At 36.5% G+C, this 12,454-nt stretch overlaps 1 protein-coding gene across 7 annotated transcripts in view; it reads left to right on the top strand.

Annotated features, from left to right (window-relative positions):
• The window catches only part of SLIT2 (slit guidance ligand 2), a 258,782-nt gene extending 247,838 nt beyond the window's left edge, over positions 1–10,944 (top strand). For 4 of the 7 annotated variants that reach the window (XM_066548563.1, XM_066548566.1, XM_066548564.1 and 1 more), the window contains 3 exons: positions 3,495–3,783; positions 7,793–8,004; positions 9,098–10,944. In XM_066548563.1, coding sequence (XP_066404660.1) covers positions 3,495–3,783; positions 7,793–8,004; positions 9,098–9,339 — 743 coding nt within the window. In that variant the 3' untranslated portion in view covers positions 9,340–10,944. Of the gene's footprint in view, positions 1–3,494; positions 3,784–7,792; positions 8,005–8,359; positions 8,449–9,097 lie in introns of all 7 variants that reach the window. The other 3 variants (XM_066548569.1, XM_066548567.1, XM_066548570.1) reach the window with 3 other exon arrangements.
• Positions 10,945–12,454: the final 1,510 nt, after the last annotated feature.

Below are 12,454 nucleotides of genomic sequence, written 5' to 3'. Positions count from 1 at the left end.
TTCAGTAAATCATATTGAAAGTGCATGGCTTTTGTACGAATTCTTAAGGGACAATCTGTTTCTTCTCAAAAATTCTTCAAAGGAGTCACAGACATCACTGATACTCCACATTCTTCTCTCGGAAATTAGAGCATATTTTACTAGTTGAGAGTGGCACCTTCTTTCATGGATGTCCCTATTTCTGAGACAGGTAGAGTATCAGCTGCTTCTCATTTGTGCCTGCTCTGTTCTGGCAGCTTCTCGAATTAGATACTCGTTTCGACAGTTTTACTGTGTGACTGTTATTTAAGAGAGATTCCTACCATTTGCCTCCTTGAACAGTCATTTACCTGTAGTCAGGTTCAGTGTCCAAAAGCTTAAAAGGAGGTGGGAACTACTCTCTTACCTTGCCAAAAATAGATCTGAAATATTTTTCTGTATTGTTTCTATGTCAGTTCTTTCCTAACTGGTAAAGAATCTTTATATAAAAATTATCTAACAAATATTTCTAAAGAATATAAGCAGGTTTTACACACACTTTGGCCTTCTGACATTTGGTATCTTCCTAGAAGAAGCAAAAGTGTATAGGCTGAAAGCTTGTGCATATGTTTTTATTGTGTTTCCAAATGTCTCCCTTATTAGAGAAAATAGACAAAAAACTTCTGAATCATGTGTGATATACCACCTATTGCCTGGTATCAAACATATGTGCTTATATGGTTCCCAGAAATCACATCTAAGTTGCCTGACACTTTCAAGTATAACATCTAGTTTAGCATTGCATTGGTGTGCTTAGATTTGTACACCTTTTATTTTTACAAAAAGTAACTTCAGTGCATCTATTCTGCTGAGATACTTCAAGCATTTTCTATTAACATTAGCTGAGTGTGGCTTTCAAGGTAGAAAACAGGGTGAAAGGGTCTTGATGACTCTGCCCTGTCCCTGGCTTGAGAATATGGCAAGTAGATGTGAGGAGATGTAAACTCATGATTGTTTGCAGTCTGAGTCCTTTAATATAATAGTTCAAAGCCTATTTTACAGTTTGACCCTGCCTGGATGCCAGGTGCCCACCAAAGCCACTCTATCACCCTTCTCAACTGGACAGGGGAGAGGAAATGCAATGAAAGCTCATAAGTTGAGATGCAGATGGGGAGAGAACCCTCACCAATTACTGATGTGGCAAAACAGACTCAACTTGAAGAAATTAATTTAATGTATTACCAAGCCAAATCACAGTAGGATAAGGAGAAGTAAAACATTTCTTAAAGACACCTCCCCCCCACCCTTCCTTCTCAGGCTTAATTTCTTTTCCCCCAGTTCTCTATCTCCTTCCTACAAGCAGTGCAGGCACATGAGGCATATGGGTTATGGTCCATTCATCACATTGTTTCTGCCATTACATGCTCCTCAGAGAAAGGAGTCCTTCCCCTCTTCCAGCTGGGGTCCCTCACAGGGGAGATGGTTCTCCACAAACTGCTCCTGCATGGATCCCTTTTTTCCCATGGGATGCAGTTCTTCAGGAACAGGCTGCTCCAGCATGGGTCCCCAGGGTCACAAGTCAAAGAAAACATGCTTCAGTGGGGGCTCCTCTCTCCACAGGTCCTGCCAGGAGCCTGCTCCAGCGCAGGCTGCCCATGGGGTCACAGTCTTCTCTTAAGCATCCACCTGCTCCAGCATGGTCTCCTCCATGGAGCAGGTGGATCTCTGCTCCCCTGTGAACGTCCATGGGCTGCAGGGGCATAGCTACCTCACCATGGGCTGCACCAAGGGCTGCATGGGAATCTCAGCTCCAGTACCTGGAGCACCTCCTCCTCCTCCTGCTACACTGACCTCAGTGTCTGCAGAGCTGCTCCTCAAATATTCTCACTGCTCTCTGGTCACATCTGCACAATTACTCTTTTGTGGTTTTTTTCCTTTATAGATATGTTATCACACAGCTGATTGGCTTGGCCTAGGAAGACTTGACAAGTCCATCCTGGACATAGCTGGCATTGGCTGTCTTGGACATGGTGGAAACTTTTGGCAGCTTCTTGGAGAAGCCTGGCCACACAAACCCTATACATTTACTTAACTGATAAGATGAAAGAAGATTAGGCTCTTCAGCAGTATGGATACAATATTGTTCATTTCTATAATCACTGAAGCCTAGCACAAATGAAATTACAATAACCTCTAAATGAAAGGCACGTCTACTTCATTAGGTTACTGCATGAACTCTCTTGAACTGTTCATAGTAATATAGAAAGTTATTAAAAGTATCAGTTTACATGGTTAAGGAGCAACTATGCAGAACATTTCTGCTTTCTTGTCATTATTCAAGTACCAGAATGAAAATTGTTGATTTTGTCTAGGAATAAATCTATGCAGCTAATAAGAATATTTTTTTCAGGTAAACAGATCCTTTTTATGCTCCGTGTACTTTGATTTCCTTTATTTGTGAATCTCAGGACTCATTTGGGCATTTGTGTATTCATTATTAGAAAGCACTCTCTTAAGAACTATCTGCTATAGGCTAATATGTCGGCAATAAGTTAAAAGAAAACAAAAAGCAGGGGGTAGGAGTAGAAGAACTTCATGTTTACAAGAGAACACTTGATAGTAATGTTCCTTCTGAATTATTCTTGAATTATTATAACAGAATAAGTGCATCACATCTACTGCTCTAATTACACCTGTTACAACTATAGACTGTTACAGAGGAATTACTCTGAAAATGGTCAACACGGGGGACATTCACATTATCTAAAAGTGTATACACATAGTAGTTGGATGTTGAATTATTTTTATTATTGATCGTTTTAGACCTTAATGGCAAACTATGAATGGCTTTTAGTTTTATTTTATTAGTCTGTCTTTAATACATGCTAAACAAAAGTATTTTTGGTTTTGGAACCTCAACCTGTTAAACTATCCTTTCCAAGAAATTTTCCATAGCAAAAGCTCACATTTGAAATGTGTATGCTAGCTCCATTTTGATGAACTGGTCCTACTAAATTCTTCTGGATTTGAGTATCTTAGCTCACAAAAAAATGACATATCAGCTGCTAAATTTCAACAACCTTTGTTTTTCTGGGATTCAGAAACTGTGTGCTATCATGGACTTAAATTCACTAGGGAAAAACTGGGCAAAGTTGACCTTTTCACAGCTCTGAGCTTCCTTGCTGGTGAAGTCTTATATTCAACTCTTAAGCATGACTTAGAGATTTACAGGTTTGGAGCTGGTTTACATGCATGCTTGACAACGAGGACAATTTCCAAAAACTAGATTATTGTTCGTGGTTCTAGTTTGAATAGCTAAGAATAATTAATTTAGAAGAAGCATTCCTTTAAAAGTGTTTTAAAAATGGAGAAAATTATATAGAAATTGTATATATATATATACAATTATATATATAATATACAATTATATATATAATATACAATTATATAATATATATATATATTATATAATGTTTCTATTGTATAGAAAATTGTGAGATTATTACACTGGTTATTTGCTATTATTAATTTCCTAGGCATGCCTGTGAAAAACAACATAGCAGCTTTGCGCCAGTCGCCAGGGCAGAACGGCACTAGCTTCCATGGCTGCATCCGGAATCTGTATATCAACAGTGAACTCCAAGACTTCAGAAATGTGCCCTTGCAAGTGGGAATTCTGCCAGGTTGTGAGCCTTGCCATAAGAAAGTTTGTGTGCATGGCACGTGCCATGCTACCAGCCAGTCAGGCTTCTCCTGTGAGTGTGAAGGCGGATGGACCGGACCGCTCTGTGATCAACAAACCAACGACCCTTGTCTCGGAAATAAGTATGTCCTAACTCAAGAAAAAACAGTAGTAAAATGTGCACATATGTCTCCTGTTATGTGTATTATTTTTCCATAAAAGTTCACACTTGCAAGAAGCAACATAACCTGGGCATGTAAAAGTGAAAACAGCATCTAGGTTTTAGCATATGTTCTTTCCATAAACCTAATGAGGGAAAGTCCCCAGTTCAGGGGAGCAGATTCACACATCTTGCTGAAGTTTTGCCTAAAGCCTGGGAGGGGCTCTTGCATACTTCTGTATGGGCTTCTTTTGTAATGAGATGCACTGATGCAACTGTGGGTATGACCCTTGGCACAAAAATAATTTTGAAGTAGTTGCAAATGGAAAAAAACCCCTATTTTCTTATTTTCAGTTGTAAAGAATAAGGTAATTAAATCATTAATATTATTAACAATAATTAAAAATAATATTCTCTACTGTGTTTTTGAAAAACAATACAATGGACGTACCTAATATTTTATATTTTCAGAGTACCCCAGGTTTTAGGAGGAAAATAGATTTCAATCTTTGTGGTGAACTTTGGTTTAAGTCTGAGTGTGGTAATTCTATTTACTGATTTGAGCAGAAAATTTTAGTTTAGATATTTATGCATGTCTGTAGAAAGATTCTTATATATAAATGTGTGGACATAGAAAAAGATGTGTATAATTATGTATATGATAGTATTGATATCTATGCATATTCATCTTTCAAATTTACTGTAGAGACAGATTCTATTTGGGTTCATGGACTCCCAGCACAAGAAGATCAGAAATTTCAGAAGTTCAAAGCTATTTTGTATTTATTCATCTTGGGCAGCAAGATGCCATTCTATTTGTCCTTACCACTGTCCTTATTACAGCTTGGCAACATCTTTTTTTTCTTTTTTCTTTTTTTTTTCTTTTTTTTTTTTTCCTGTTCAAGCAAGCCTGCTTGGATCTTTTGGCTACTGCATTTTCAGGGCAGCATTTGCCTGTGTAATTTTTGACTTTTAAGGACCAGTGGCCTAAGTTTTCTAAGAGATTCTAATAAGATGATTTTCAACTCCTATATAAAATAATGTTTAAATCATCTTTTCACATAGTGTGTGGAGAGTCTAACCCTTTAAAGTTTTGTACAGCAGTTAGCATGCTTTGCAACACGGTTTTATTTATATTGGTTATAGACTCTTCCAGTAGCTTTAAAAGTTTTGAACTCTTCCCAAAGCTAGAGCAGTCAGGTTATGAAGGATATCGTTATATCATTTAATTTTTTATTGGTCAGTTTTTTAGGCTGTCCTCTTTCACAGTAACTTTAAAGAAGGGTAGTCAAAACAGGTTATAAAATGCAAATGTGACTTTATATTTCAATACTTCAGGATTAAAAAATGCAATCAAACTGTACCCACAAGTTCTACTATCAGAAATGCCAGAGAATTTCTTTAAACTGTCCTTGAAGTACTAGTTTCTTCATTGTTTCTTATAATTGTGCACATTATCACCCAAACTAGAGTGCTTTTTTGCAGCAAATTATGAAGTTATCAGTATCAGATATAGGCAGTATCAAAGACAGAAGTAAGTGAGCACAGTGTTAATATTTTGTTTGCTCTTCAAAGTATTGCATTTGTTTCAGCTGTATACAGTGCTGTGAGCTTTTAAGAAAGAAAGCCAAACCAATTTTTTTTTTTTTTTTTGGAGTGGAGGAGAACTTTGTTGTTCTTTACTTCCAGGGGATTTTCATTCTGTATTTCTTTATTCATCTCTAAATTGTCCATTGAATAGATGCATTTTATCCATCTAATACAGTTTGACATTCTGCTTTATCTGAGTAACAGAATTGTCACTGTGATCTCTGTTTCAAAAAAGTAGGTGATCTTTTAGAGATCCTTGCACATCATGAAAAGGCTTAAGACACATTTACCTACATCTAGGTGTTTGAATTCAAAATATAGTGACCAAAGTTTGTTCTCTAGTCAGTAATGGAATAAGCACATTTCAAATGAGTAAATAAGAACTAAGGTCGTCTAATCATCCTCTAGATAAGCTCATTTCTCCCCATGACTGATGGTGTCTGGAGCTTATGGCATTATACATCCAACTTGAGTGCCTGACACAGGTACCTAAAATTAGATGAGATGAAACGGTGCCCAAAAGTTTGCACTTAGCTTGATGTTCCTTTCAGTACAGTCAGAAAATGAAATTTAGAACTTCAAAGAGCAGGTGGAAACAAAAGTGTGAGAGTTGGCATTAGCTAAAATTTAATCATCTTCTAAGTCAAAGCAAAACTTTACCAAAGATCTTGACACAGATTGCTTTGATATCTAAAGCCTGTATAGAGCATGGCCGGATGTCAGTGCCACCTGAGTAACTGTAGATCAGATGTCCTAAAAGTGGATTTTTATATATGGTGAAAAGATCAAATGCGGAACATAATGAAAAATAAACAAAGGCTATCTGCCCCGTGATACTGTCTAAGCCTTCCATTTTGAATTGCTAAATAACAGTTTTGAAATATCAGACTTCAACCACAGGAACAATTTTCAATTTTTGTGGAGAATGGTTGCTTCAAAATACTGACCAATAGAGAAGTAGGAGGTGCTTAACCTATTAGTTTTATATTTGCAGTTTTTAGTCCTAGACTGGTTATGTTATCTTAAAATTTCAAAACGAGATGTTCCTCTTAATAGAATTCTTCTTTTAAGAGAACATGCAATTTTAGATTAATTTTTGCTATCTTCAAATTGAAACAAATTATTTTATTTTAGATCAAATGGGTTTTTTTTTTTAATCTCAATTTTTTCACTTATTTAGGTGGCTGTCATAACTAACATACTAAGGAGGTTGTAAGTTCAAGAGTTGTACACTATAGAGAGGAAAAACATTAGAGGGCAGAAACATCAGCAAGGGTAACTTGTATGTCAGGATTGCATTCCTCCCCACAGAGGAATTTTCACTGTGATTTTCACTGTGATCTCCCTAAGAAACAGTAATTAGATAGAAAATTTTTCTATGGAAACAACAGCTAAAGAGAATAACCTAATTTTTGGAAGGAAGTTATTGTTCCTGTGCTGCCAAATGAGGAAAGGGAAGTCATTTTATTCCAAGTCATTGGTGATGGTTTCAGAAGATGAAATCCCCTGATGTTCAGCTTACAGCTAGGACAGGTAATTAAGCATCCTCCTTTTGGGAAGCACCACCTCCCTCTCCAAGAGAAGTAAGACCAGCTGTGTGCTCCCATACTACTGTACATCAAAACTTAGCAGATGCAGATTAACTCACAATCTTTTTTATATTAGCAACAAGATTTGAGCCTGCCCCAAATGTTTATTGAAGCTCAACTGGGAAATTAGCTGCTTTAATCACCTTGGGTGAGACTTGACAATGCACAGCCTCACCTAGTGTGAAGTTTGGTATGAATTCTGGGGCAGTGCTGTTGCCTTGCAGTGAAGCACAGAACTGCCTCATATATTACAAGCCCTGCTACTTGCAGTTGGCAATACAGACTAATGTATTTGAAGAGAAAGCACATGTGCAACTTGAAACTGCCATTGCTTGAGTCAGAATAGCTTCTCTTAGGAATAGCTTCTCTTAGGAAGTAGCTGACCTGTCTATGTGCTGGGAGCCCCATATTTCGTGAGTGACAATATGGAGTTTCTTTTAAATGATACATGAACCAGGATTTCAGGTGAGTATCTTTTTTCTTTGGCTTTATTTCACTGTGTTCTTCTCAAAAGCATGCTGAAAATGTAGGTGGACAGGAAATGTTGTTTTTAATATTTGTGGCCTGTAAAATTTTTCCATAACACATCTACAGTGGCTATTTTCTGGTGAGAGGGAGTTCTATACTGCAGCTTCTTTTGTGTAAACCTGCATACTAAGTATAAACCACTTCACTGCATCTCACTGAAAAAGTCCATTAGAAACAAAAGCAATTTCTTCTGAGTACAGTCCAAAGTATTTGTAGTTAATGTTGCTTAGCCTGAACTTTGATGAATAATTTATTTTTATTCTCTTGGGCTTGTTTCCCCTGTAGATGTGTGCATGGTACCTGCTTGCCGATCAATGCATTTTCATACAGTTGTAAATGCCTGCAGGGACATGGGGGAGTCCTCTGTGATGAAGAGGAAATGCTGCTTAACCCCTGCCAATCCATCAGGTGTAAACATGGCAAATGTAGGCTTTCAGGACTTGGGAAACCATATTGCGAATGCGGCAGCGGATACACGGGGGACAGTTGTGATAAAGGTAAAAAAAATTCATTCATGTTGTTGTGGTCTTAGAAAATAGGCTTTTTTAGTAAAACATGAACAGCCAAGCACATGAACAGCCAAAAACATGACCAATTTTTTTTTTCCACAACACACACATTTGTTGCTTTTTTTTCTACCATAAGACTTTATCTTGATGAGAGAAAAACCAAGCCTTTTCCATGAATTTGTTTGCATTTTGAGGATTTTTTCATCAAACGTTTTGCTGTGAAAACATTTCTTTTTTTTTTTTGCCTTTATTCAGAAACACATTTTTACTATATTTAACTACTACCTTTTACCTGCTGTATCTTTCTGTATTTATTGTTTCTCTATCTTCTGCAACTGAGAAGCCAAATCCAATGATTCTGCTCCTAGTTTTATCACAAACTCTACTTTTGACCTCTCAGCTTCAACTGATTTATCACAGCGAATTATGCAGGTGAGATGGATGAAAACAGGATGACTTTTCCCCCTACCTTTTTCTTTCTCCTTTGTCTATCAAAGCTCTCCCTCTCCCTTACCCTTTTCCCTTACCGCAGATGGCATTTATTTTGTATTGTACATAGATGTGAATAGAAGAATATGGTTGTAGAACTTTTAACAGATGTCTCATTTTTAGCTGCCTTTATACCTCAGTAATTTATGAAGTTAGCGGAATGTAACTTATATTAAATAAGAGTTTGAATAATATTAAACTCCAGGTCTAATAAATTAAATTGCATGCTCTCTGAAACATTTCCCTATGGTAAACAGAACCAGCTGCAAGCAGTGTAGCAACAGAAGATGTGTATTTTTATAAAAGAGGAAAAGATTTAAGCTTCCAATTTTCTTGTCATTGTAATAGCTTCGTATTTATGGTTTACACATACATAATATAAGCTTTACCGAAAATAGGAGGTATAGGGAATGAAACCCAGCATTAATCACATTACATTTGGAAGAACCACTAGTTTCCAATACACAGTCTCGGCCGAACTTTAAAATACCAATCCCAACTGCAGATAGTAACACAGCATCTTCCTGCATTATGCATTCTTTGACCCACGCCTCAAAACTGTGTCTCTTATTTTAAACGTTGTTTCCTACAGAAATCTCTTGTCGAGGGGAACGAGTCCGAGATTACTACCAAAAGCAGCAAGGGTATGCTGCGTGCCAGACGACCAAGAAGGTTTCGAGACTAGAATGTAAAGGCGGGTGCTCGGCCGGGCAGTGCTGCGGGCCGCTGCGCAGCAAGAGGCGGAAATACTCCTTCGAGTGCACCGACGGCTCGTCCTTCGTGGACGAGGTTGAAAAAGTAGTGAAGTGTGGCTGTACAAATTGTCCCTCCTAAGTGTCCCTGTCACACTTGTCTTTTGAAAATGTTGTATACTTATTGACCGTGTCGGACTAATTAATGCTTCATAGTGGAAATATTTGAAATATATTGTAAAATACAGAACAGACTTATTTTTATTATGAGAATAAAGACTTTTTCTTCATTGAAAAAAAGATTCAAGTGCTTGAACTGAGACTTCTCATACCCAAGAGGAGCTTTGAAGAAAAAAAAAAGACCTGGTAACATTGCAGCAGAAATGGGAAACTTTAACTGCTTTTAACATGGATTCTTCTTTATAACATGCTGAAGATACACTGACACTATACACATGTGACTTTCAACTTAACAACTCAGAGATGAAATATTGACCAGAACTCGAGGCTTGTTTTCTCACTTTCGTATCAGTCTATTTTATTGTCTTGACAGACCATACCAATCACTTACCTATGGATGAGGAAGCTTTATGAGCAAAAAGAATCAGATTATGCAGAAATAACAATTGTTTGAAACACATTTTGTCTTTTGGAATTATTAAGCATCTTGAGAAGATGGGGTCTCATTTAATGAATGGGAAATAGGAGATACAAGAATATACTATAATCCTGAAATCTCCTGATGATGTGTACTTTTATGTCAGCATGTTAGCAAAAGAAGCATAAAAAAGTGTTTATCTTCCCTTTTACAGTATTAATTTTTTGTAATATAAATGTTCCGGGGATGATAAAATAGATTATTGATGGATAAATTAGTAATAATATGGATTTCTGTTTCTATGAGTTCTAAACAACTCTATACAGTATTGGGTTTCATTGAGAAATATTTATTGTATCAAAGTACATTGTACTTAACCCTTTTAGGCCATCCCTTTTACTGTTTTTCAATGCTTTAATATATATTAATTTATATTTGTCCCAGTATTTTTGTAATTTTTTTTAAAGGACTTAAAAATCAGGATTTTTTTGCAATAGAACTAACGTAGCATGTCGTCTTGGGGTAAATGTTTTCAGTCTGTTTTTTCCTTTCCATTCCCTTTTCCTTTTCCTTAGAATCTGACCACTTGGTGTCACTGAATAGAAAGTGGTGACAATTTGTGGTTCCACATATAGCAGATATTCAGGACACCTTCCAAGAACCTGTAATATATTACAGAAAATGTCTTTACACTAGATGGCAATTGTAGAGAAGTTAATTTTCCCTATATACAGTACTTACAGAAAATAAGATGGCGTGTAGAAAATTCCATTAGAAGATAGATCTTTATAAATTAATATTCCTATGGAGCTCTTTACCTTTTTTATAAAAAAGAAGAAAAGGCTGTGCTATCAAAAACTGTGATTTTCCCAAATAATAAAACTACTCTACTGCCCCTAATGTTCCCCATGTTAACATGTTGCTGCTAAATTATAATGTAGAACTGGTAATCAATAGTGGGTTGTGTTCTCCTTTCAGTAAAACCCAGGGTACCCTGTAAAAATGCAGATGTTTTTTCAATTTTATTTTATTATTTTTTTTACAAAAAAGTTAGATGTACATGTGTAATGCAGTGTGCTTTGTCATATTTGGACTGATATCAGTAATGCTACTGATGTTTGTAAATTAAACAGATATTTACTTCATTAACAGCTTTTATTTGTATTCTTCTGAGAAGTTTAAATTGTCTAGCAGCCTTTAATTAAACATCTGTTGCAAAGAATATTTGGTAAAAAAATGGAATAAAACCCAACCCTAAATCGAGTGTATTCCTTGCTGAAAATCTGAAGAAGGAATTGACTTGGGATAATTATACCTAGAGGCAGTGACATCTGAAAATGTCTGTGCATTATGAACTCAGGTGAACTTATACCAAAACTAAGAAAACTACTTATAACTACAGTACACTGCAGGAAAAGACAATTTGAGTCTATCCTAATACTTAAGTGGTTATAAAAATGGCAATTTGACAGTTGTTCTAGCAATATGATTCTTTAGAGGGATTCAGTTTCACTAATCTTTGACTAAGTATTTTAAATTTAAGCAATTGGATGGGATGATACTTAACCAGGTTTTTTTTCTCTAATATCTTTTTTACAAATAATTCTGTGTTTATTTTACTTAGTCTACTTTAGAATTTGTCTAAATATTCAGTGAAACAGCCTTTGGTGTGAGGGCTTCTTTGCATTTTCTGTGACTGCTAAAAAATCTGCTGTAAATAGGGGTAGTTTTGAGGAGAAAGATGTTTTTGCCTAGCACTCCTAAAACAGTATTCTTGGGTATGGCAAGATCTCTTGGAGCTCAACGTCCCCATATCTGGAACTGGATTGCTTTCTGTCCTCGTATTGACAGAGAAAGATGAACTTTGCAATGGTATTCAAGCAATACTGGCAGCTACTGGTGATCTTGTCATCAAGAGAGGGACCCTCTGTGGTGTCCAAGCAGAACCAGAAAATAGAATAGAATAGAATAGAATAGAATAGAATAGAATAGAATAGAATAGAATAGAATAGAATAGAATAGAATAGAATAGAATGAAGGAAAAGAGAGAAAGAAAGAAAGAAAGAAAGAAAGAAAGAAAGAAAGAAAGAAAGAAAGAAAGAAAGAAAGAAAGAAAGAAAGAAAGAAAGAAAGAAAGAAAGAAAGAAAGAAAGAAAGAAAGAAAGAAAAAGAAATACCCCCAATACCCCAAAACCAAACCCAGCTTTGTCACCTGCCCCTCTGAAGAAAAACAAGGCACCCACATCAAGTGGTGATTCAGCTTTCCTTACCCCCTTTCTCAGCACCTCATGCATCCTGAAGCATCACAAAGTGCCGCCATGCATGACAAGAGGTGACTCCCTCAATGGGATGGGTCACCCTAACGCCTTTCTAATCCCTAAATCAAATGTCTTGTAATACTGCTATAATAGGCTGCCTTGTCCCCATGTTCCTCAAAAGGGAAATGGGGATCTGAAGGAACTGTCACTTTAGGTATCACTGCCACAGTGGAGAATTTAGTTCACTGCAGAACACTCCAGACACAGGTGTTCATTCAAAAACATAAGTCATGCAGCTTTTAACACACAGCTTAGGGATTAGGTTTTTCTTCTTGTGTCTGCTACCTCCTCTGGGAATCACTCTCACACAGTCTGCTTTTAATGTGTTGAATAAAATCCAT

This window comes from Molothrus aeneus, chromosome 4 (genome assembly GCF_037042795.1).
Source record: "Molothrus aeneus isolate 106 chromosome 4, BPBGC_Maene_1.0, whole genome shotgun sequence".
NCBI classification, from domain to species: domain Eukaryota; kingdom Metazoa; phylum Chordata; class Aves; order Passeriformes; family Icteridae; genus Molothrus; species Molothrus aeneus.
Note: the sequence above shows the minus strand (reverse complement) of the source record. Positions and strands in the feature narration are given on the sequence as shown.